At 40.1% G+C, this 26,710-nt stretch overlaps 2 protein-coding genes across 2 annotated transcripts in view; both read left to right on the forward strand.

Moving 5' to 3' along the window:
- The first annotated feature begins 870 nt into the window (after nt 1–870).
- On the forward strand, nt 871–13,737 carry LOC118420440 (nucleoporin NUP188 homolog). Its single transcript, XM_035827236.1, has 15 exons — nt 871–1,328; nt 2,010–2,153; nt 2,638–2,713; nt 2,975–3,184; nt 4,130–4,215; nt 4,612–4,763; nt 5,276–5,457; nt 6,843–7,034; nt 7,620–7,880; nt 8,411–8,548; nt 9,000–9,199; nt 9,704–9,782; nt 10,631–10,824; nt 11,637–11,766; nt 12,743–13,737. The coding sequence occupies exons 1-15, from the start codon at nt 1,204–1,206 to the stop codon at nt 12,908–12,910; spliced, it is 2,337 nt and encodes a 778-aa protein (XP_035683129.1). The 5' UTR covers nt 871–1,203; the 3' UTR covers nt 12,911–13,737.
- A 1,908-nt stretch (nt 13,738–15,645) lies between these two features.
- LOC118421113 (calcyclin-binding protein-like) overlaps nt 15,646–26,710 on the forward strand; it is a 12,841-nt gene continuing 1,776 nt past the window's right edge. The window contains exons 1-5 of the mRNA XM_035828272.1: nt 15,646–15,782; nt 18,840–19,128; nt 20,636–20,732; nt 21,940–22,033; nt 23,148–23,242. Coding sequence (XP_035684165.1) covers nt 15,765–15,782; nt 18,840–19,128; nt 20,636–20,732; nt 21,940–22,033; nt 23,148–23,242 — 593 coding nt within the window. The 5' untranslated portion in view covers nt 15,646–15,764. The remainder of the gene's footprint in view (nt 15,783–18,839; nt 19,129–20,635; nt 20,733–21,939; nt 22,034–23,147; nt 23,243–26,710) is intronic.

Raw genomic sequence — 26,710 nt, forward strand, 5'->3', positions numbered from 1 at the left:
ACAGGAGTTTACTGTAGGAAAGAACAGCTGTCTACAGGCAGCTGTAGACATGATAGAAGGTGAGAAGCAGGGGACGTACCTGTGCCCTCCCGACCTGCACTGTGCTTTATGTCTGTGATTGTTGTTCCACAGGAGTTTACTGTAGGAAAGAACAGCTGTCTACAGGCAGCTGTAGACATGATAGAAGGTGAGAAGCAGGGGACGTACCTGTGCCCTCCCGACCTACACTGTGCTTTATGTCTGTGATTGATGTTCCACAGGAGTTTACTGTAGGAAAGAACAGCTGTCTACAGGCAGCTGTAGACATGATAGAAGGTGAGAAGCAGGGGACGTACCTGTGCCCTCCCGACCTGCACTGTGCTTTATGTCTGTGATTGTTGTTCCACAGGAGTTTACTGTAGGAAAGAACAGCTGTCTACAGGCAGCTGTAGACATGATAGAAGGTGAGAAGCAGGGGACGTACCTGTGCCCTCCCGACCTGCACTGTGCTTTATGTCTGTGATTGTTGTTCCACAGGAGTTTACTGTAGGAAAGAACAGCTGTCTACAGGCAGCTGTAGACATGATAGAAGGTGAGAAGCAGGGGACGTACCTGTGCCCTCCCGACCTACACTGTGCTTTATGTCTGTGATTGTTGTTCCACAGGAGTTTTCTGTAGGAAAGAACAGCTGTCTACAGGCAGCTGTAGACATGATAGAAGGTGAGAAGCAGGGGACGTACCTGTGCCCTCCCGACCTGCACTGTGCTTTATGTCTGTGATTGTTGTTCCACAGGAGTTTACTGTAGGAAAGAACAGCTGTCTACAGGCAGCTGTAGACCTGATAGAAGGTGAGAAGCAGGGGACGTACCTGTGCCCTCCCGACCTGCACTGTGGCTAATGTTATGTGATTGATGTTCCACAGGAGTTTACTGTAGGAAAGAACAGCTGTCTACAGGCAGCTGTAGACATGATAGAAGGTGAGAAGCAGGGGACGTACCTGTGCCCTCCCGACCTGCACTGTGCTTTATGTCTGTGATTGTTGTTCCACAGGAGTTTACTGTAGGAAAGAACAGCTGTCTACAGGCAGCTGTAGACATGATAGAAGGTGAGAAGCAGGGGACGTACCTGTGCCCTCCCGACCTGCACTGTGCTTAATGTTATGTGATTGATGTTCCACAGGAGTTTACAGTAGGAAAGAACAGCTGTCTACAGGCAGCTGTAGACATGATAGAAGGTGAGAAGCAGGGGACGTACCTGTGCCCTCCCGATCTACACTGTGCTGCCGTCACCTTCCTACATGCTCTGTGGCAGGACAGGAGAGATGGGGCTCTGTCTGTACTCAGGGGGAGGTAAGAAATATGCAAAAATAAGCAGATATTGGCCCTGACATTATTAGCTTCAAACTCTGTTTTGTTATATCTGAATTATGAGAATTTATTGCCCATGATCGTGATTATCACATTGTTTAGTAATACCTAAATTCTGCATAGAGCAGACTTGTAGCAGTTTGTTCTGCACTTGTTCATAATTTTCAACATTAACCAATTGGCTAATGTTGAAAGTTGAAAATTGTGAACAATTTGCAACCTTGCAATGTTAATTATGGTAAAAAATATGTAATGCCCGAAGAGGTAGTTTTCGTACCACAAAGCCAATTGCCCCTATTAGTGTTTTTCAATGGGGCTTTCAAGATGCATGATTTTATATATAGTAGACTTCTGACAGCATCAAAGAACCTTAGTCAATAATGAAAATTGCGTACTGCGTATCCCTTCCCCCAAAAATAAAACTTTAAAAGCTAGACAAGTGCTGCTAGAAGGCTGTGATGATGAAGGAGGCTCACAGAAATCATGACCATGTACTGATAGCTTCAGATGAAATAGCTTCCTATATTATTGTGATACTATATTGATTGTATATTGTACATTGTGTGTGTGTTTGTGTATTTTCAGAGGGAAGTTCTGGGAGAGCCTGCTCCTGCCCCTACAGAAGGACCTTACTAATTGAATGTTGTTGTTGTTGTTCATCAGAGAGAAGTTCTGGGAGAGCCTGCTCCTGCCCCTACAGAAAGACCTACCTGCCATCCACACTAACCCCCAGGTGGTGACAGGGCAGCTGAAGACATGTGCACATGTCATGAACATCATGGCTATGGAGGTGCACAGTATCGGCAGGTATGGGCTCACAAGACTGTGAAAGAGCAATGGACACAGGGATGTCTCCAGCTTTAAATTTTTGTCTGTCCCACTGACTTAATTGAGACACATGTTGTTAAATGTCAATGTTAAATCAGTCATTGAATGTACTCTTAGCTTAATTTTCATTAATCTTATGATTCAGAAGTGAAGTTCAGATTTGGGGCCAGAAAGGGTTAGATTTTTATCCATCCCAGATCCCAAGCAAATTTCAATTCGACAACGGAGGGACTGGTCCTCGAGAGAACCCTGAGTGACCATTAATATTCTGATGAAATGATTTGATTGTGTATTGTGTAATTTTTTATAGTTCTTCAATTGTATACAGTCATGTACACTTAAACTCATGCAGTGTAGAAATTGAATTGAAAAGCAGGATGAATTTTGTAGGTATCTGTCAGTGAACAACTGCCATTGTTGCATAGAATTTTCACACTAACCCATTTTTTTCTGTTACATGTAGTACCTCTCTAGACAAGGAGCTAAAGAAGTGTCTAAAGGACTTTGCAGATAAGAAGAGATTTATTCATTGGTCTGAGGTGGGTAAATTAAAACATACTTGAACCCATTTCTTAATTCACTCATGTGTAGGGACCAATCAGTGCCATTGTCCAAAATGTTGATGAATCCAGATGTTACATATGTCAAGGTTCCCAGACAGAGTATCAGAGTAGCAATGTGTATGATCAACGTCAAAGTGAGAACCGACTGTGTATAATAAACCTTGGAGCAAATTACTATCCTGATGGTTCCCAGGCTAGGTACTTTTTAAACAAACATTTTCCCTGTTACCATGTCAGTACATGACCAGCCTGGTTGAACACCTGTGTGAGGAGGAGGGGGGTCCTGTGGACCCTGCCCACCTGAGGGAGAACCCGTACCTGGTGTTCCTGTCCGCCTGTAGGGTGGCGCTACTGGTGGCAGCCAGTCAGGAGGTCACCATGCACCTGTCTGACAAAAACACCAAGGTCAAGATCATCCACAACATCCTCACAGGGATTACAACATTGGTGAGTTAGTCTTGTTGTTTACTCTGTGTACAGAGGTTTTGTTTAAGAAGAAATAGATAGAGAATACAAGCAGATAAATCCGACCTGTTTACATGTATACAGATAGTGTTCGGCATCAAAGGTAGGCCCATATGCCTATGTGCGGAAGGTGTTCAGCACCAAGGACAGAGAGGTTCGCCTGTGTGGAGAAGGTGTTCGAACGTTCAGTGCCAGTAACAGGCCCGATCACCTATGTGTGGGTGGTGTTCGGCACCAAGGACAGGTGTGTTTGTCTGTGTGTGGATGGTGTTCAGCACCAAGGACAGGCCTGTATGCCTGTATCTGTATCTATATAGCCGGTATAACCGCCCTTCGGTGTAACACACCAGCTTCTGGAACAGTTCTTGTGTGTTAGTAGTTATTCTTATGTATACTGTCAGTATAGTGGCAAGAAGTGAGTGGGAAGAAGTTGTCATTACAAAGGTCAGACTTTTGAGTTCAGAGGTGTTAGAACTAGTCATTTATTAGACATTCCAGGTCAGTGGAAGAGACTACTAATTCATGGGGAGGTCTTGTGTTTGGTCAGTCAGTTTGTCTGTGTTTTCACAGTCATATAATATTATATTTTCCATATACTGATTAATTTTGATTTTAAAGTCAAGAGAGTGTACTAGCATCTCAGGAAGAAGCGTTATGCAAAAGTGGTGAAGATTTAATGTAGTATCAGAAAAGTGAAACAAAAATAATTTCTATGTCATATGGGCTTGGTGACGAGCATTTAGCAATACATGTACTTTCTACTGTTTTCAATGATTCCAGGGTCACATTGTGTAAATGTTATATAGTTTTCCCTTTGCAAAAGCAGTGATATTCTTTTTTGGCCAAATCCGGCCAAAATTGATGTCACAGTGTCATTGTAAATAAGATTGATTCTATGTTTATAAAACTGTCTGCGCACTTTTTCAGGTGTCCCATCTTGACTCTGTGCTGACTGTTAAGGCAGCCACATTGCTGACTGGACTCTATGTTGCCCTACTGCCACACTGGAAGGGGTGAGTGAGTGCCACTTGAAAAACAAAAAAGATACATGTATCATTATGCATTGACTAAATCATCTTATTAAGCTAAGGGCACAACCCGCCATAAGTGCAAATACCAAAAATGTGGGCAATCTTTTGGGATCCGTAAGTGGTAAGTACCGCCTTCGCACAAAATGGTATGGAATCCGACGGATTTTGGAGCACACAGACATGCCATAGAACGTTACGTGCAGGCAGAACTTGTGTGCCCTCCCATACAATGTACGTGCCAGTACGGGCGATGCGCCTGCCCTGTACAGCCTGAACGTTTTCAGAAATATGTGGCGGACGTGGCCTCCCAAATAAACGTACAGACAAATTGCAACTGAAGCTTGAACATGACTCATTTTATCAATTTGTTATGTGCAGAAGCCTCCAGCCTCTTGGACAGTTGGAGAAGCTGGTACCAATTCTTGAGGATGTTGTAGGGGATTCTCAGCCACTGAAAAAGATCAAAACGCCACTCTTCTCTGCTATCCTCACATTACTTAAAATCAAAGGAGAGGACAGTATCACTGAAGGTACTAAATGCCTTTTGCACTTTTCTTGTTACAAAGACTGTCACAGTGTCTGATATATTTTTCATAGTGATAAGCTTTCTGCCATATTAGAAAAATGTACTGTAAATGCAGAAATGTTTGTGGTGGCTTAAGTTTGCGTTTTTTTGTGGTGGCCTGAATTCACCGCTAAAATCACTGCAAAAATTTTTCCATTCTAGTTTCTTTAGCAATGTCTATGGCGCTACCGCGAACTTAAAATCACTGCGAACACTCCATTTTCCCGCTACCACGAAAGTAAATCCCCGCTAATTCAAATGCATTGAAAGTGTTTGAGAAGTCTTTTTTTGGCGACGCCTCATGGGCGAGCCCAACAGTATAGTGTGCGTCCGTTTGTCAAGAATTCCCAGACATGTACAGGCATGTGAGGAATTTAGAGTCAGTACGCGTGTAGCTGCATCATGTTAGTCTGCATTCTTCTGTTCCCGATATTGAATTGATGATACTAAATTGAATACATCTGCTGTTCTTCCTAGATACAGAACTGGTGTCCAGACTGTTGTCTGTGGTCTGTACTGTGGTACAGGAAGCCACCATCTACAGACCACCACAGTCTACAGAGACTGTTAAAACAGCAGGAACCAATGGGCAGGGGGAGAACAATGATGTAGCCAATGGTGACTCAGGCATGCAGACAGCTAAGAAAGATACCTACTCTGTAAGTTGATCTGCCATATGTTATTTTACCTGTGTGTGTGTGTGTGTGTGTGTGTGTGTGTGTGTGTGTGTGTGTGTGTGTGTGCAAGCATGCAAATGTGTGATCTTGTGTTTGACTTAAAGGACATTTTGTGTTTGTGCGTGACTTTGAGAACATTTGTGTTTGTGTGTGTATGCGTATGTCTGTCTGTATGTGTGTGTATGCATGTGCAATGTTAGTTGTCAGTATGTTGTGGGACAAAGATGTTTGCTCCATTCTGTGCCTTTAGATATAATGTAGATTAGCTACAATGTATAAGGAGACACTAGTTGATGGTTAGTTTGATAAGTTTGCTCATGATGTACATGTATTGTTAACCTATTGCTCCAGTTGGAGAACCAGTCTGTGTGTGTACTGGAAGCCCTGTGTTGTGTACCAGAGGTGTGGTTAGAAGCCATGAGGAGACACTAAGTCGATAGATAAACAGATACCTTAACTCATGATGTCCTTTTCCAGTTGGAGAACCAGTCTGTGTGTGTACTGGAAGCCCTGTGTTCTGTACCAGAGGGTTGGTTAGAAGCCATGAGGACACACTAGTTGATTGATAAATAGTTATTAATAACTCATGATGTCCTGTTCCAGTTGGAGAACCAGTCTGTGTGCGTACTGGAAGCCCTGTGTACTGTACCAGAGGTTTGGTTAGAAGCCATGAGGACACACTAGTTGATTGATAAATAGTTATCAATAACTCATGATGTCCTGTTCCAGTTGGAGAACCAGTCTGTGTGTGTACTGGAAGCCCTGTGTACTGTACCAGAGGTTTGGTTAGAAGCCATGAGGACACACTAGTTGATTGATAAATAGTTATTAATAACTCATGATGTCCTTTTCCAGTTGGAGAACCAGTCTGTGTGTGTACTGGAAGCCCTGTGTTCTGTACCAGAGGTGTGGTTAGAGAAGCCATGAGGACACACTAGTTGATTGATAAATAGTTATCAATAACTCATGATGTCCTGTTCCAGTACTAGTTGGAGAACCAGTCTGTGTGTGTACTGGAAGCCCTGTGTTCTGTACCAGAGGTTTGGTTAGAAGCCATGAGAAGACACTAGTTGATTGATAAATAGTTATTAATAACTCATGATGTCCTGTTCCAGTTGGAGAACCAGTCTGTGTGTGTACTGGAAGCCCTGTGTTCTGTACCAGAGGTTTGGTTAGAAGTCATGAGGACACACTAGTTGATTGATAAATAGTTATTAATAACTCATGATGTACTGTTCCAGTTGGAGAACCAGTCTGTGTGTGTACTGGAAGCCCTGTGTTCTGTACCAGAGTATTGGTTAGAAGCCATGAGGACACACTAGTTGATTGATAAATAGTTATTAATAACTCATGATGTACTGTTCCAGTTGGAGAACCAGTCTGTGTGTGTACTGGAAGCCCTGTGTTCTGTACCAGAGGTGTGGTTAGAAGCCATGAGAAGACACTGCCTCCTACAGGCCCTCCTGTCCACAGTGGAGACATGTCTAAACAACAGAAGGAACCTGTCGTTTGTGGAGACTGCCATGCAGCTCTTCCTAACTGCAGCAAAGGAACCCAAGGTAGGAGAGGATGTTTTCTTATCAATTTCAGTTAATAGGCTTTTCGTTCAAAACTTTCATATCCTTTTGGAATATGTACTAGGAATGAAATGTTGCTGACTCAATCCTTTTGCTTGCTAACCACTGAAAGTATGTATTACTAAATAAAGTTACAAGGATAGCAAATTACTGAGAATGGTACTCAAACTATTTGCTAATCATACTTCCGAATTGATGATATAAATAGACGCAGGCTATGTGATTCAATGCCATAGTCAGTTACTGTAACTTTTCCCTTGTTGAAATTTTGTGTATGGTGGAAAATCTGTTGTACTGTAAAATTTATGCAGAAACTTTCGCGGTGGTTTAATGTTCGTTGTTTTCGCGGTGGCCGCTTCACCGTGAACTTAAAACCATTGCAAACATTTTCCCATGACTGTAAGAGACTACAGGGCATGGTGCTACTGCGAAAATAAAACCACCGCAAGTCCTTTTCCCGCTACTGCGAAATTAAATCCTTGCGAACTTGAATGCATTTACAGTAGCATGATGTCATCTTTTCATTCTCAGTGCTTAATTTTTGTGTCCTTTTTTATGTTTCTTTAGGCAGCCTTTGTTCTAGCTGGAAGTGGAGTAACACAACACCTGTGTATCCCACTCTCTACAACATACCAGTCCCCCCAGGACTTCAGTGGTACAGTCCTCTCATCCCTGAATGGCAGTGAGAAATCCCTGGATGCCTCATCCTGGCCAGGGGTGTACAGGATGGCATTAGATCTGGAGGCATTACTCTTGGGTACACTGAAGCATGACTTCCTGTCTGATGCCTTAGATTTTGTTGGAGTTCATCAGGACAGAATGCTACAGGTAACCAATAGCATTAAGAAAATATTTTTGCTGTCGCTAGTTTCTGTACTGAATTGCTAATTCCAATGAACCTATAAAAACTGTATTCACAAAGAAGTGCAGGGTTGGACAAGTCCACTAGTCCGATTGTTCCTGGCAAGTGAAAGTGCTGATTGGGCAAGCGTACAATCGTCATGTAGGTCCTAGATTGGACAAATGAGATTTTTCCATGAGTGAGATTTTGATAACTACAATGTAGTCACTTTTCACAGTTGATTGACATCAACATTCAAGCATCGGTCAACTCAGAAAAGTAGAGCCAATGATAAAGAATTCCATTGCTGGAAATGAAAAAAAAAAACGCTATTTAGATAGCCGCAAATAAAAAGTTGGTTTGGGCAAGTAATGTTTTCATGTACTTGCCTGATAGGACAAGTGAATTTTAGAAAACTTGTCCAATCTGTAGACGTCATCAAAATGATGTAATATTTTAGGACACTACATTGTATATTTTGTGAAGTTGTGATGTTTATTGTTGACTTGTTGTGCAGTGCCTGTATGCAGTGAGGTCCAACCTGTTGCCAGCCTGCCTGTTGGAGGTGGAGAAAACCAGTTTGTTCCTGTTCCAACTGGTTCATCACAGCAGGGAGTGGCAGTTCCACCTGCCACAGCTGCACCAGGCCATGAAGGTCAGATACTGTTGGACGAATATCATCCAACAACACTGAAACCTCATACTGTTATTTTCGGAAAGAGATCATATACAACTAGTGATGCTGAAGTGTGATGGATGCCACTCAAAATGTCCGGAAAAAGTCTCTATATCTTATTCTGTTGTAGAGATTGATTTGATAATATCTGAGCAAACATGTTGTGAAGAGATCACTCTTGTTGACAGTAATTGGTTAAATGCCCAAGCCTCAAATTTCTTTCAGTCTACCCTTAAAAACAATGTGCAAAATATACATGTATATCTAAATTGCAAGTGAGAGGAAAAAGGCAAAACACTTAATATAATATACATGTACCATACACAATTAACAGGTACAAAATACACAATATATTATAAGACATCGGTCAATATTTTGACATTCACGTTTGATCAATGAAATGATACTCTCTTGCTATGTTTTTCTTCAGGAGGCAGTGTGCCATCTTGTCCACACCTGTGCAGCACTGCTATCCCGCCCCCGTTTACTGGACCACATGGTACAGTCCAACACAAAACATCCCAGGAGTACCCCCCAGAGACAGACCTCAGTGACTCGCACCCTCCGACATTCCTCTTCTTCTGATGATGTGGACAAACCAAGTCAGGAGCTTCTTCAAGTCCAGGCAAGGTGGGTTCTCCATTAGATCTCTTATTAGTACTGTAAATGCATTAGATTTTAAGTTTGCTGAAATTTAATTTCTTGCTAGCGGGAAGGTGGAGTGTTTGTAGTGGTTTTAAGTTCCATACACTGTAGTCACATACTGTAATGGAAAAATTTTCGCGGTGGATTTAAGTTCTTGGTAAGACTTCCTCACAAAAACCGCGAGCATAAAACCACCGCTAACTTTTCTGCATATACAGTAATTTAAACTTTTCCAACACAATGTACCCACTGTGATGTATAAAATTTTAATGTAAGGCTGTGGAAAATTGGAAGGTCTTTCTCTAGAATTACAACTTTGATTGCTTGCATTCTTGCAAAAGAAAGGCTTCTTCTTTAATTTTTGGCTGTAATTTTTATTGACTTCTTTGAAGAGGCCCAGATGCAATAATATTTTGTCATATTTGATCCTATATTATACAGTTTTATGTACTAAAAAGTATGCCACATACAAAATGTATTTCTTAACAGATTGCTGAGGATACTGGGTAACTGCCTGTCTATGCTGAGACATCTGACTCCCAACCTGTGTGAGATCCTTTTGGACCAGGTATGTCCTGTCAATCATGCTGACTAGCACATCTCATTGGCTACAGACAATGTGTATGTCATCAACAGCAAGGTTCTCATTGGATACCATGGACATCCTAATCTGTCTAACTTGCATCTCATTGGCTACTGATGATGTGTATGTCATCATACCACTCAACAACAAGACTCTTATTGCATACCATCAAGATCGTGATCTGTCTATTTACATCTCATTGGCTAGCATTTAAGTCTTTATCTGTCAGTGAAGCTATCTTACATTTCATTGACTACCATGAAAATATCTTAATTGGTCAGTCATACTATATATATTCCCACATCTCTCATTGGCCACCATGTCTATCATAATAGCCAATGTCTGGCAGTCATACAGGTACAACCTATAGCTAGCAGGTATCTCACCATAAGAACCCCTGAATCTTTTACAAATATAAGTCACCTATGGCTAGCTGGTGCAATGGTCGAGTTGGTAGAGTGTTCGCCTTGCAGTCGGTAGGTCGTGAGTTCGATCCCCGGCCGAGTCATACCAAAGACTTCAAAAATGGTACATTGTACTAGTATATGCTGCTTTTTCTGCTTAGCACTCAGCATTTGGGAAAGAGTATGGGAGTTAAACACACATCACTACAAGCCCCCTGCTGTAGTGACTTGCACAAATGTGTGGCCCAGGGCTACAGAAATGGAGATGGGCACCACCCCTAAGCATCTACACAGACGTATGGGCAACTTTATAGTTAGCTTTAACTTTATAGCTAGCAGGTATCTAATCACAATAATCCCAGAATCTTTTACAAAATATATCATTTGAACAGTAACTGATCCACTATCCTATCATGTATTGTACTCCAGGCGATGGATGTGAGTGAGTACCCCCTGATGTTTGCCCTGGCGTTCGGGAGCCCCACGGTGGACCAGGACTCGCCCCCCTCCCTGGGCACACTGCTGGCCTGTGTGAACCTGGGACTGAGACTGTTGGTGAAGGTGGAGCCCAGCAGGGTGACTTCACCAGTCAAGTCACCAGGGGGAGCTGCTCCTGTACAGAAGTAAGTGGGGAATTTATCACACTTATAATCCTTCTAAAATTTAGAAGGATTTATATCTCTAAACATTTGAAACACCAAAATGTGCTTCTGTTAGAGGTTTTGGTGCTAAGAAAAAAATCTTTTTGTACATGTAAGGTCAAATTAATTTGATTAATAATGACGACCCGCCTCAGTATTAACCAAAACTGATATGGGGCGCACGCTCAGCAATTTTCGGCCGTTTCAAAAAATTTAAAAACTTTTTCAACCATACTCTAAATCATACAAAGCAGCTTCAAAATATATGCAGTGGATGGCAAAATTAAACATCGGAAAACGTATACTAAAATGTCATAGAACATTACAAGGTCAAAGAAGATGTGAAAGAACAAAAATGAAGAATTGTATATTGTTCTGCATACTATATACTGTGTGTTCAGTCATTTGTTCAACCTTCCTGACCACTTAGATTTCATAATGAAGGCAGCTTTTTTGTGGTCAAACTTTTTTTATTCACACGCTTGCATCAGTTTTTGGATTCCCAGAGGATGTTATCCATTTAATCAAATCAACTTGGCCTAAGATAAAGTCTCCAGTTTGGGCAACTGTTTGAACTGTGTGTGTGTGAGATTAAAGATGAAGGCTGCTAAATTTTGAATAGTTCTTGTCTAGATCTAAACTTTGACACTTAACCTAGACTGCATTACACTGTTAAACCATGAATTCAGCTTTATGTATCAACAAAATGATGTGAGTTTTGTGTTCTTAGAGTGTATACATGTATGAGGTGAAATATGGTGTCTCCACATTGAGATGTTTTTCTTGCCTTCCAGACCAGTTGTCCTGTACATCCTGGAGAACTCCCTACTGTTGCTGATGTCACATGCAGCCCGTTACCTGAGGGAGCCTGGGATACCTGTCCGAGACAAACAGCTCATGAAGAGGGAGCTCAGCACAGAGCTGGTCAGAACATCTTAAATAAATCTTTATTCTCTCATAAAGGAGTACCTTTTATCAGTGTTCTAGCCAGCCTGAAATTTTTTTCTGTCCCCTGGATTTTAAATGGAAATCCTGTCAAAGGCACAACAATTCTAGAAAGGTCTGGGTTATGCTCCCCGGGAAAATTAGACCCTCTGAAATGCTATTTCCTTTATTTTCAGGAGCAAATTTTGTAGGTAGACTCAGCTTTGTTCAATTAGAATCTTTACATGCTGATTTTTGTCCGTCACTGGACAGGAATGGGCAAAATTTCTATCCGTCCCCAGCAGCAAAATTCCATCAGACGGAAGCTGGCTAGAACTCTTGCCTTTTATGTATACTGTAAGACATTAAAACTATTTTCTACTACACTTCTTTGTTGTAGGATATTTTCATATAAGACAATTCTAAGTCAGAAAAGACAAGCTAGGTGAAACAATTTCATCAAGTAGATAAGAGTAAAAATGATAATGTGAACATGATATAATGCAACTCTGAACCTTTTAGTATGTATTTAACCAATAGGAGAGAATAGCATAGTGTGACTGCCTACTGTAGAATTTCTTTAGTGTTTGCGTTATTTTCTTGAACTGTAATATCCAACACAAAAATTGGACTCACCCAAATTTTTGACTGAACAGCACCAGTCTATGTCAAGGAATGAACAATCCACTGCTGCCATGATGTCACATTATGTATATGACTCAGTGATTGTTCATTCCTTGACAAAGACTGGTGCTGATCAGTCGAAAATTTGGGTGAGTCTAATTTTGTGTTGGATATTACAGTTAAACTAGTTCAAGAATGACTTCTACCAACACAGATGAACTTTCAAGTTGTGTTATTTGTATTTAGTTTGAATGTTTATCAATAATAATCTTGCTGATATATCTAATATGAGATGCACACATTGAATGCCCTTTCTAACACTGCATTATTCTGTTTTTTTGTGTAACAACAGGGTACATTTCTACTGAGTTTGCAGCGTTACATCAAGCGTGGCGCACCCCCCTCCCCTGGAGCATCCACCCTACCCAGCCCACAGCAGTTCCAGCGAGGCGCTACGCCCAGAATGGCCTTCGGTTCCTCCAGGAACACGCCTTCTTCCAGCTTGTTAACACCTTCATGAAGCGTGTCTTGCGATAGAATAGCCTTATCTTTATTGTTTACATTACGGTGGTATCTCACTGAACTTGGGGCACAGGTGCGGCACAGCGGGGTTCGTTCACTGCTGCACTGTTTTCTTATTTTCGCCGATTTTTTATAAATTACATTTTGTGTAATATGTAAAAGTATGACTTACCAGACAACAAAATACACAAAACATAAGAAAATTTGTTCATCTCTGAAATTCATTGACTCATCTACAAACCCAGCAGTACCACACCAGTGCCTCAAGTGCGGTGAGATACCACCTTTAGTCATCATGTGTATGAGTCAAACAGTTATTGTCAATTCAGATCTATAACATTTAGTGGAACACAGCACAGTAACGTTGAAAAAACTGTGATCGTTGCTATGAGTTTGGTAAGAAAAATGTACAATGTTCCATAATAAAATGGATTTTGTCACAAAGTATGACTGTGTTCAATAAGTTCAGAGTATGTAACAGGAACTTTAGGAAGTAATGCCATTTGTGTAAAAGTTCTCCAAACTTATGAAGTGTATCATTCAGTATTTTTGAAGTACATTGTATTGAGCATTTGATATATACATTGCAATGTGTACAGCTAACTGTTTTCTATCACTTTTATTTCCTGTGATACTTTCTTTAGTAAGACTGAACCTCAGAATAAACGTTAACAGTTTTCAAAGACTGTAGAAAAAGCAACCAAGTTTAGTGGAAAGTGTTGAAGGTCAGGATATTTTCGTATGAGATGATTTTAAGACAGGCTAGGTGAAGGCGAATTAGTGAAGTAGATACATGACTTTTTGTACAAGTAAAGAAGATGAAAATGTGAACGTGACTTCATGCAAACCTGAACCTTTATATGTATTAAACAATTAGAAGAATAGTGTGACAGTCTACTGTAGAATTTCTTGTGTATGTCTTATCATTTCTCTCTATTGTATACAAAAATCTGTACTAGTATTTGTGTTTCTCAAGATTTACCCAATTATTCTAATAACATGGGGATGAAAGAGTTAGCATGGCACTACATGTGCATGTACACATATGTTTCAACAAGATGGTTAGGATTAATTGGTATCAGTTTAGCTCCCAACAATCCATTTAACCTGGTATCCAGCCTATTGTGGCTTTGCTGGACTCTCCCGGCATGTTCTAATGAACTAGTTATAGGTGGCTGGATATTCTTATAGCACCATAGAGATATTACCTCCAGATGGCTAAATTATACCATACTAAATCCATCCAGAGCTTCTTGAAAATTAAGTTGACAATGAATATATGAGGGTCTGCATGGGGGGTCCCGACAACGATCTACGTTGAATTCAGAAGAACCCCCACGTATTACACTAAATTTGGACGCCTCGCTATGAATCACCAAGATAAAAGCTTGTTGGAATTACGTACTAGAGTTTTGGTTAGTAAAAATAGGCTGCCTACGCCTTATGTGATCTTATATCTCAGCTGCCTTACGGAAAAGAGCATGCAGACCCTTAAATGGAACCACAAATGGACACACGCACGCATACCTCTATTTTTTAGTAAGGTAACCAGGACAGGTGAAATCAAGGTTATGTGTATGCTAGGGGTGGGTACCGGTACAGAAAATTCAGGTCCAAAGGATCAGGTCCGGACCTGAACCTGGACCTGATTCAGTATGACTCATACCAATGGTCCATTTCACTACAAAGAAATCTGTTTGGTGGAGTATTAGACTTAGACAACGCTAACTGCACCTGTACGATTGACTGTAAACCTTGGTAGAAATTACTATAAACTCTACTCTACTTCACTATTGTCATTTTCTTCCAACTGCAAGCGCCAAAACGTGTGAATGCCTGATAAAATAATATGTTAATTTTCTAATCGGTCCAACGTCCGGTCCAACGTCCGGTCCACCTAATTTTTTCAGGTCCGGTTTTTCTGGACCGGTCCAATAAGAAAAACCGGTTTTGTACCGGTACGCTGTACCGATACCCAGCCCTAGTGTATGCCCATAAAACCTTGGTGAGATCACCACAAGATTGCCTATTAAATACACCATAATAAGGGACTTGACGATATTTACGGGGGGGGAGGTCTGGTGCAAAATGGGTCTGGTAAAAAAAATGTCTATGGCCCTCCCCCCGCCTTCAAAAATTTTTCTAGGGCCCTCCCCCCGCCTCGAAAAATTTTTCAATGGCCCTCCCCCGAAATTTTTCCTTACCCTTTCCATTACACACACGGTGTATCATTAAATAATATAATTTTAGCAATGATAATGGCGGTAGTGTTGTTTGAACGGAACCACGACTGGGCTGTCAAGACCCGCGCGTCAACAAATTACGCACGTTGGAGTCATTTCCTGCATTTCACTTTCAGGGGCACATTTTGCTTGTATTTATTAAGGCCCCTAAGACAATTTTTTTCACTGACCCTCCCCCCGGCTCAAAAAATTTTTCGATGGCCCTCCCCCCAGGCCAAAAAAATTTTCAATGGTCCTCCCCCCCTATGCACCATCCCTCCCCCCGATATTAAAATATCGTCATTAGTCCCTAATTTTCCTCAGTATCAAACATCCTTGATTTAACCATTGTTCTTTTCCAAATTAACATAGAAAAAGAGTCTTAAAATTTGGTGAAGTTGCCTTGAATACCAGAGCCAAACCTTTGAGCGAATTCAAACTTTACATCAAACGACACGTATTGGATGGTGATTTAAAGTTTCCCGCCAAATTTTAAACCCTTTTCCCGCCATGCAGCTGAAAAGAACGCACGCGTAGTACTTCACTTCCGGTTTCCAGAAAATACCGTGCATGGTTCGAATATAGGCATTTTAGGAACAAAGATTGTTTAGTTTGCACGCTTTCTACAACATGGCTGGTCTTGAGGAGGTAAGCTTTGACTCATTACAGATGCTTTGTGTGTTGTGTTTGTTGTTAAAGCGTGGAATTTGGGGGAAAACGGAAGAAGAGCTTTTGTAAACAGTGGAAACTTTCGTCCGCATCACTGGTCACCCTTGGCCCAAATCGGTACATGTGGTTTCGGCCATGTGCGAACAACTTAGATCTACTTGACGTAGAGGCGGAACGTGTGTTTTCAGGTTTAGCTGTACATCACATGTATAATGTTAACATAGTTAAGGCTGCTTGAATTGAACGAGTGTATAATAAAAAAATACACGCACAGATCAGAACCGAAACATCGCCCCCCTCCCCTTTTTAAACATGAAAGAAAAAGGACTAAAGTCTTAGTGACTCTTACGATTCATAAGTGGACTTTGTGTCAGGCCCGAAGTCATTGCTAGTCTTTAAGTTAGTCAATATAAAGTATCCAGTTGATTTTCTTCACTCTGATATTGAGGTCAGGATATGCACATTGATCTTGTAGTTGAACGCATCAATATTTTATTGTCATATATACGGACCACATAGAAACTTGCGGCATCTCACCTATGGACAATGGCGGCCATCTTGAATTCAGTCAAACCTCACGAGACCACGCGAGATCTCGTGATTTTAGCCCCGAGATTCAGTCAAACCTCACGAGATCACGCGAGATCTCGCGATTTTAGCCCCGAGATTCAAGCAGATGCATGGTAGCAAGCATTACATACGCACCTGAATAAAGTTTTGTTTAGAATAGGGTAGTCTTTTTGTGTAAAAATACATTTGAAAATGGTTTGCTTGTTAATTTGACATTTTTGTGTCTACTAATTTCCAAATAAAGGTGCAAATGTTAAGACCACGGACTGAGAACTGACTGTATTATATATAGTTAAGTAGAAAGTGCAACAATAATTGAGACATTAAATATTTTGTCAAATATATTTATTATGACATGAATAAAAACACTGTACAGACGTTTCATTTAAGAAGTATGACTTTAGATACTTTAGTATAAGTTATTGAACCTATTGTCTACTTCATGGTGGTCCTATCCATGTGATCATAATAAAAGATAATCGTGAAAACGTATCTAACAATCAGTAATGAATTGTTTCGGGTTGCTAATTTGGTGGCCATTGAAATAATATTGTAATAAAATGTATACAATAACATTTTATGGTGTATTTCCCTCATCAAAGGGGAAAAGGCTACAAGCATCAGTGCTAGACTATATGTTCTTAAGTTATCTTACAAATGCTGCACAAATGTGGCCTATAAATTATGATATATCATTTAATAACATATTTTGAAACTGTTGAACTTTGTTCAGTTAAGCCACATAGTTTTTTGGCTCAACAACAGAACCCTCATGCAGTGGTCAGGTAGACTGAGAGGATGCTACAGCAGGCATGGTACTACTACTAGTACTAGGGGCCAGCCAGTTCCCAGTTCTCTTCAACTTTCAGCTGCTCTTGGGAGTCCTGCCAGGATGACAAAAAAGAATGATTAATCTACTGCTCAAAACAGTATTCTAAAAATACATGGCAACTTCTAACGTTACAATTCAAGGAAGCTATTACATACTATACACATACTATGTAGAATGGGATGAGGCTATATAGTCTTCAGTCTTTCATGAAAATCAGCAGAATAACTAACACAGAACCGTGAGGGAACTGAACATTTGTCGAGATGAATACATAATGAATTAAAAATATATGTATATATATATACATTATTGATATTACTAATATTAATAATAATCAAACAAGATGCAAAACTCTTCAGTTTTTCCCTTTGTTTAAAATCACCTATATACACATTCTTTTATTTAGAGCATATTTATCAGCCCTGTCAGTCTCCTTTCCTCTATATACTACTTACTTTTTACTTGATAAGGTCTATATACATTTATCTATCACTTGCGGCTTTCCTGGCTAAGAAAGTTTTCATGTCTTCAGAGCATGTCAATCATAATGCTATGCAGGTATATAAGCTATACTAAGACAATGATCATTTCTGCTATTTAAGCTTCTGCGTCTAGAAATACGCCTTACTTCGAAAACTTTAGACCATGCAATAACATGCCAGGCCCCCTGGGACAGAGAGTTCAGGCGCACTTTTCATGCCAAAAATCCATGCATATTGCTCGCGTCTAAAAATTTACGGCCGCGTCTAGAAAAAGTTCCTATGTAATAACGCGCCATGACGTGTCTGGAACCCACAAAAAAATCCGCTAGTTCCAGAAAAAATCATGCAGTTAATTACAGACTAATTACTCCAAGACATCCTTGAGATCATTAGTCATCACCTCATGGCCTTGTAAAATTTTCAAAAATTCATATCTCACCCGAAATTCGTCCTAGAAACCTCCGGTTTTTTGCATTCGGTAGGACGTCTTCTCCATTATTGAAACAACAGCCAGTGCGCATGTCTAAAGCCCGCTCTCTTTCCCAGATCAGTCTGCAAGCTAGGCAAGGCATTAGTTCTACCGACCCTGGGGTCGAGATTTTCCCAGGTCACGTGGTACGATAATGAGCCAAGCTTTGCTCAGATCATCATCATCATATCCAAGATGGCGGCACCGGTTGTTCTATAGCAGGTTTCTATGTGCGGACGTTTGTGATGAAATGGAAAAAATAATCACAATTTGGTAGAACTTGGTACAATTTCTAGCTACTGGTACTACGTGTGTCAAACTCAGAAAACATGTTTATGTCTTATGCATTATCATGATCATCTCCATTGTTCTTTTCTACTACTTTTGCAAAAATTGTAGTCTGTAATATCTTCTTTCCCTTTTGTAGCTTGAAAAATTTGAATGTCAAATTTCAGACATATATACTGTAAATGCATTTAAGTTTGTGGGGATTTAGTTTAGCGGTAACAGGAAAAAGGACTTTTCGTGGTGATTTTAAGTTCGCAGTAACCTAGCACCATGCACTGTAGTCTCTTATTGCCATGGAAAAATGTTCGCGGTGGTTTTAAGTTCGTGACAACTGCAAACATTAAACCACCGTGAACGTTTCTGCATTTAGAGTACTTACTCCATTTTCCCACCAGTTGCAAGCAGACCTACAGGAGATAGAAAGACTACTGGAACAGTCAACAAGAGACAGAGTGAAGAAAGCCCTGACGTTAGAGAAGGGAAGAATACAGACAGAGATCACAGACAGCAGCGAGACAGCTGTTTCGTCGGCTCAGAACGGTGTGGAAGAACCAGAACCGTCCCCGGATGACGCAAAAAAAGAACAAGAACCGTCTCCGGATGACGCAAAACAGACCGTGAAGCGTAGGGCGCCGCCGCCACCTGGGCAGGCTACAAAGCACAAGACTAAAATCACATCATATGGTGGGTGGAGTCAAGATGGCATATTCAAAGGAATTTGCTTCATCATAGAATATTACTAGTATGTAGTCATCAATTGTACTACAGTAGAAGCCAGTAAATTGCACAACGGATAACTGCACACTTCTGTTAACTGCACGGAATCCCAAAGTCCTGTAGTGATGAGGTCCAACTTGATAACTTTGTTGCACCATCCGAATAATTGCAGAAAATGTACTGGCAAATGGGGAGTGCAATTAAACGGCTTCTACTGTATAAGCAAATAGTTTGGGGCTGTCTCTGTCAATTTTATCAATCAGTCTGATGTTAACTAACAAAGGAAAAAGGTGTACATCATTCGTAGCTTGGGAAAATGACAGCTCAGAGACGACGGTATTCTACCGGTTTCGACTTTAATATGTCTTTTTCAAGAATGACAGAGATCGGACCACTCCTCCTTTTATACCTTTTCTGTGCCTCCCAAGTGCAGGGTGCTCTATCCTGAGTTTACGATATTGACCAATCAGCGTAAAGGGTTTCGTTTTGCCCTGGCTATAGGCTAGGTTGCCAGGAAAGAAAAAAGGTGTATTTGGAAAAAAAAACTAATCATGAATGAGGTAGTAGAGACAGAGTCCCTCTCCCAGTTCAAAATTCAGCTGGGATTACCTTGGGGGCCAGCCGGGATCGGGCAGCTGGCAAGTTTATTCGGGGACCCAAAGCAGTCAGCTAGCGGATCTCCGGGGAGTTTATGCCCGAAGGAGGTTTCGCTCACCCGAATAAACTCGCCAGCTGCCTGATCCATGTCTTTTTTTGTTTCTAATCTCCAGGCAGATCTACTGGTGGCAAATGGAGTTTAGCTGGCCAAGGAGTACTAGTGTTCTGTCTTACTCTTAGCCCCCAGTTGGACAGAAGACTCCTTAGCCAGCTAAACTCCTTATACCATTGGTAGATCTGCCTGGAGATCCTCATTTCTACTCCCCTTTGTATACACTTGATAAAATTGGTCATCCCACAGGTGCTAATGATCTGCTTTTTTGTGTGGACTGTGCAGTATCAAAGATAATGTCATACCACGATAACATTCAATACAGGTGTTCCGGACTGGGTGATAAAAAGGCATATCACACAGGTTTCAATTCGAATTTTTATCACACAGGCTTCGGCTTCCATCAAATAATTCAAACATACTCAGTGCACACCCAGTGTGGCACGGTCTAAAATTTGTATAGTTACCTGATTCCGCCATTGGAACATTGCTGTTGTAATCATTTTTGTTCGAGGGCATCAAATTTTGTCAACCTCTGGTGCATTTCGCATCGAAACATGTATTTTTCAGGTGGGTATGACATACAAACATAAAATACAACATGGTATTCCGCATCACCCTCGGTAACAGCCCTCCACCGGGTCAAATTCAACCCACCCGCGGTTGGGCTAGTACCTCGGGTGATACGGAATACGCCGTGTTGTATATATTCTATATCTATATACTAGTAATATTGTAATGTACATATTCCACGTATACTTCCAGGTTGGGACCAGTCTGACAAGTTTGTGAAAATCTACATCTCCCTGAACGGTGTCCAGGCACTTCCCAAGGACAACATCGAGGTCAACTTTGGAGAAAAGTAAGACATACCATTGATGCCAATCTTTCTAAGATTAAGTTACTGTTAACTACAGGGTTCTAGCCAGCATCTGTCCTTCCATCCTTTGACGGAACTTTGCCTCCGAAAACGGACAAAAATTTTGCCAATTCTGTGCTCTGTGACGGACAAAAATCGGCATGTAAAGATTTTTTTTAAATGCAAAGATCACCAGAAATCACAACTAAGCCTACCAGATCAATTTGTCCCTCTAAATGCAGGAAGTAGCATTTCAGAGGGTCTAGATTTCAAAATTTTCCCAGGGGAACATGCCCCTAGACCCCCCTAGGGTCATCTCGAACGTTTGGCGCTAGACAAGATTTCCATTCAAAATTAAGGGGAAATTCAGGCTGGTTAGAACACTGGTTAGCTACATTAACAAGTAGTGTCTTTTTACCTTCCCATCATGCAACGTGTGCATACATTTATATCACTAGCCAGGGAATTGTGCCATGTAATATCATTATGCCCAAACTTCACCAAACAGCAGTGTTTTTCTGAAAATACTATTGATTGATGATATTATACTACTTGTGCATCAGAAAAACACAAATGCACTAAAAAGCACCTATGGGAAAGTTAAGAAAAGGATATTTGTCAACAATTATTACAAAAACAATTCAACAAATATCATGTTCTTTGCTTTTCCAATGGGTGCTTTTTGGTGCATTTGTGTTTTTCTGATGCACAAGTAGTATAATATCATCAATCAATAGTATTTTCAGAAAAGCACCCATTGGAAAGTAAAGAAGATGATGTTTGTCAACAATTATTACAAAAACAATACAACAAATATAATTTTCTTGCTTTTCCATGGGTGCTTTATGGTGCATTTGTGTTTTTCTGATACACAAGTAGTATAATATCATCAATCAATAGTATTTTCAGAAAAACACTGCTGTTTGGTGAAGTTTGGGCATAATGATATTACATGGCACAATTCCCTGGCTAGTGATATTAATGTATGCACACATTGCATGACGGGAAGGTAAAAAGTCACTACTTGCTACATGAAGTTCTGTTTTGGATTATTCTGGTGTGATTTAACTTGGCATCCAAGACTATATCCAGAGATCATAGGAGAGAAGCTCATTTTTAGATCTGGTTGATTTGTTTCAGGAAAAATATTTCATTCTCAACTTTCTTTTATCTTGAAGATGTTTGTTGACTTTTGTTGTGACCATTGCAGAATGGTAGATTTCTTGGTGAAAGATCTGGGTGGAAAGAATCACAACCTTCTTATCAACACATTGTTGCTTCCCATCACATCGGTCTCATACAAGGTAAGTGGCGAAAGCCCTTTCTTTGTCACTAATAGGTATAGTCTTAGAAGTTTTATTTTTCAGTAAATTCCATTCGCAAAGAAGTTATAGCCAGCTAAAACCTCCTTGGTGTACTATATACTATTTGTCACTTGAACCTGTTGTAGGATTTTTGAAATTTCCTGTGTTTAATTGGGTATGACAAAATATAAAAGAAGGAAAACTAGACAAGAGGGTTTTTTCAATGTTTTTTTTTAATTTTATTTTTTTGGTCAACTTTTCAAAGAACATACAAGAGATTGAAGGGAAGAAGGAAAGAAAAAAGGATGTATCAAGGTACCCACAACAGGCTACTTGTTCGCCGAGCTCCCACCAACCCACTCCTTCCAACTTGACACATCCAAATTAAATAGAGACATACAGTCAAACCTGTATTAGCGGCCACCTTTGCATAGCGACCACCCGGCCATAGTGGCCACTTTTTGTCGGTCCCTTGGATTCGTAATGATTAAGCAATAGGCTTAGCGGCCACATGTCCAACGCGGCCACGGCCACACGATTTCCGGTCCCATTGATACAGAAACACTGCCTATCGCAACCATACTGCAGCCTTATGTCACCCTGCACCGAGTTTGAAATTATAGTTTGCGAGGATTTGGAGTTCCTAACGGTCATTTTGGCTGTAGCATATGGTGTGCATGCCTTGAGCATTGAAGTGCAAGTCTTTGTCGGTGAATTCACCAATCAAGACAATGTTACTTGGTGAGAAAGATTAGTTGGAACTGAAATCCTGTGTAGCTTGCTCATGGTTAATTGATCAACATTTTCTCTATAGTGGCCACCTGTCTTTAGTGGCCATATTTTTCAAGTCCCTTGAGTGGCCGCTATAGGCAGGTTTGACTGTACAGAACGTTCAAGACAGACAGTTTATACCAGTAGAGTGATACGACTACTGGGAAGCTGGTGATTAAAATGTGAAAGATTCCTGTTCCTCTCTCAGAAACCAATCCTACAATATTTACAATTACTTTTAGATGGATAATCTTAACTAAAACTAGTACAAATTTTATGTATTGTTTCATGGTTTTGACATGTCAGTGTTGACAAATGTGTTGTGTGTACTTTGTTCCCACAGGTAAAAAGGGACATGGTGACCCTACTCCTGAGAAAAAAGGAGACACAAAACTGGGAGTGTCTCACTAGTGTGGAAAAGAAATCCAAGGACAAGAAGTAAGTACAAGCAGGGATAAACAAGTCCACTAGCCCTATTGTCCAGGGCAAGTGAAAGTGCTGTTCGGGCAAGTGCATGTCCTACCCCACTTGTCCGATCGGGCAAGCAAGATTTTTCCATTGATTTTAGTGCAATTTTGATGTACTTGTTACTTTTTACAGTCATGACATCAAGCAATTGTCTACAGAGAATTCCATTGCTGGAAGTGAAAATGCATATACTAGTAACAGTGACATTTGAATTTTGGGCAAGTGAAAAATTGGTTCGGGCAAGTACATTTTTTATGTGCTTGCCCGATAGGACAAGTGGATTTTAGAAAACTTGTTCAACCCTGACAAGTATCATGTTGTGGGGTTTGTACTGTACATGAACATGTTCATAGTACCTAATGTGTGTGCTTCCAAAGGTTAACGTGTTTATAGCCCAGACAACTGAATATTTTTATCAGGTGTGTGAATGACTGTATGACTGGAGTTCTTCATCTCACTCAGAAACTATAGCTCAATCAGTGTACCGAAAGCCTGTACTGTGAGAGTTAGCCATTCCTTCCTCCATTGCGCAATCCGCAGTTTACCTGTCATTTTTTGCCCTGAAGGTCGCCATTGAATCGTCAGCTATTGAAAAAACATGAGGTTGTGGATCATGAGCTTTGTTACCGTCTGCTGGTCTTCAGAGGACCCTACTGTTCAGCACACATCACTTTCCAATTGTGATTTGACCGTTATGTTCTAACACAGATGAACTTTGATGCTTAAGAGCAAATGTCTGTAAGGATCAAACAATGGTGGCAAAGGTAAAAAAAATCGATTTGGCTCATATTTTGCACAGTGATAGTACTTGGTCCACAACCCCTCAAAATAGCTTTCTTTTAGATCAAAACTCCTTGTTGCCATGGTAACGGGCCAACAAAGTTTTCTGGCCATTTTCCCCAATTTCCGCATCTCAAAAAACACGGAAATCGGCATACTTTACGGCATTGTCACTCCAACACCTTTTATTGTATTGTCAAAACAAAACAAGATCTGAATAGAACAACAATTTGGCTTTTTAGAAATTGTTGTGAAATTTCCAACGAGACAAAATTGAGTTCTTGGGCAGCATCAAAACAATACAATGTTTCAAGCTTCAAAATAACGTAATTTTTGGCCCAACTTTGTAACGCCATAAGTGCCGAGCTGGTAATTTTTTTGACTTGAAATTTGTACCCTGTATAGATGATTAATATATCTATCATATGCATTGTTGCAAAGTTTGGGGTCTTGTTTGGTTGTCACGTGGTTGTCCTCGAAAGTAGGCCAGTTTTTGCGTTTGACGAAAATTGTGAATTTTAGCCATGTTCAAAGTACTACATGTGACAAAATAAAACAGAATTCTAACTCAACTTCATGTCAAAGAGAGATCTATGTATTGTCTATTTAATAAATGCTTGAAGAATTTTAGATCGTGACGTTTAGTCACGTGGTAGTCCCTGGAAGTAGGCCACTTTTTTTGCGTTTGGCAAAATTTTGAATTTTAGCCATGTTCAAAGGGTTTTCTGTGACAAAGTGAATTTGAATTCTGATTCAACTTCTTGTCAAAGGGAAACCTAGGTATTGCCTATCTAATAGATGATTTCAGAATTTTGAGTCATAAAATGTAGTCCCGTGGTTGTCCCTGAAAGTAGGTCACTTTTTTGCATTGGCGAAAATTGTGAATTTTAGCCATGTTCAAAGTGTTTTCTGTGACAAATTGAATTCAAATTCTGATTCAACTTCTTTTCAAAGAGAGACCTAGGTATTGCCTATCTAATAAATGATTGCAGAGTTTTGAGTCATGAAATGCAGTCACGTGGTTGTCCCTGAAAGTAGGTCAATTTTTGCATTTGGCGAAACTTTTCAAAGTACTCTACATGACAAAGCAAATTAGAATACTGATTCAACTTCTCGTCAAAGAAAGATCTATGTATCGCCTAACTAATAAATGCTTGAAGAGTTTCAAGTAGTGATTTTTAGTCACATAGTTGTCCCTGAAAGTAGGCCATATCTAGATCTATCAAATGAATTCTAGTGAGCGTCCCTTTAGATACGCATTACAGAACGTAGCTGAAACAATACTTCATATTATGTATTGCATATCACTACTTTAAAAGACACAGAGGCCATGCAACACTAATCTTTGATCAAACACTGTATTCAATTCAGTATCAGTCATTGTAGCGCCACTCATTGACATTGTTTTAACGTTTGAAAACGTTTGAAATTTGCTTATTGTAAAATGTTAGCAAAAACAAACTTTTCAAAAGTCATCTGCTCCAAAGTGTCAGAGTCTTCTAACAGCATTTCTCTAAGCCTGAATAAGAACACTTCAAGTACAGTTTATAACGTTTCAGATCTTTCAAAACCATTAAAAATAATATATACTAGAATTCCACGACCCCATACCCCACGGCCAAATAATTATACCCTTTACAACTACTGTATTAATTGTTTTTGTCATTAACTATGCAAATAAGATTTTCATTTGCTTAGATTCTATTACTTGTTGATCTCCTCCACCGAATAACAGATGTAAACAATCTATGTTAAAAAGATTTTTATCCCATTTTGTAATAAGTTATGCAAGTAAGGACCTCATTTCATAACTAATGTTCAACAATGATGTTCACCTGTACATAACTTCCAAATGCTACTAGTAAGAAGTTCCCGTCATTTACCACAATGACATCGGAGCATTTTCTAATCAATTATGCAAATTAGGTCTTTATTTTGCATGACATTTATCGATCAATATTCTTTCCTATTTCAGTTACATTTGCCACTTTCTAATGGTCCTATAATGGAACTGGGCGTGTTTAATTGTTTTCCTAATTATTTATGCAAATTAGATTCCGATTTGTATAGTAAATATGTATTTATATGAAGCATCTCTTAAGCTATCTACATACCAAAAATCATGACAATCCGTCAACCCCTTCTTGAGTTATTGTCTTTCAAAGCTTGACTTATTCTCTTTCAAAGTCTTACACTAAACCTGTCCTGCAGTTTCAAAACAAGCCGCTAGGAGGCATAAACCTACACCACTCACTCTCGGCATCAAGAGTGTCTACCACTAAAAAATCATAGCCGCAGCATGTTCAGAACTCGACATATCAAACCCGGAAATTCCTTTGCAGTACCTTAACAGGCCGCTAGGCGGCCCCAAATCTATTCGTTTCCAAGTCTCATACCCACATCCGAAAATCAATACAATCCATTTAGGCTTTCTTGAGTTATTCTGGTCTTCTACAAACATACATACAAACGCTACCCAAAACATAACCTTTTGGGCGAAGGTAAAAACGTTATCTTTAATTCTAGGAGTAAAACATAAACATCTGAAAATGGGGACAACCAACGCCAACCAACCAATGAGGACAACCAACGACAAAATCCAAACCTCTACAATCAATTGTTTGACAGCTAATACCTACAGCTACATTGACAAAAAGT

This window comes from Branchiostoma floridae, chromosome 8 (assembly GCF_000003815.2).
Source record: "Branchiostoma floridae strain S238N-H82 chromosome 8, Bfl_VNyyK, whole genome shotgun sequence".
Taxonomy (NCBI): Eukaryota; Metazoa; Chordata; class Leptocardii; order Amphioxiformes; family Branchiostomatidae; genus Branchiostoma; species Branchiostoma floridae.

Coding starts and splice junctions, on each gene's coding strand:
- LOC118420440 (XM_035827236.1), top strand. CDS start 1,204: ATGATAGAAGGTGAGAAGCAGGGGACGTACCTGTGCCCTCCCGATCTA. Junction 9,200..9,703: donor CTTCTTCAAGTCCAGGCAAG/GTGGGTTCTCCA, acceptor ATTTCTTAACAG/ATTGCTGAGGATACTGGGTA. Junction 11,767..12,742: donor GGGAGCTCAGCACAGAGCTG/GTCAGAACATCT, acceptor GTGTAACAACAG/GGTACATTTCTACTGAGTTT.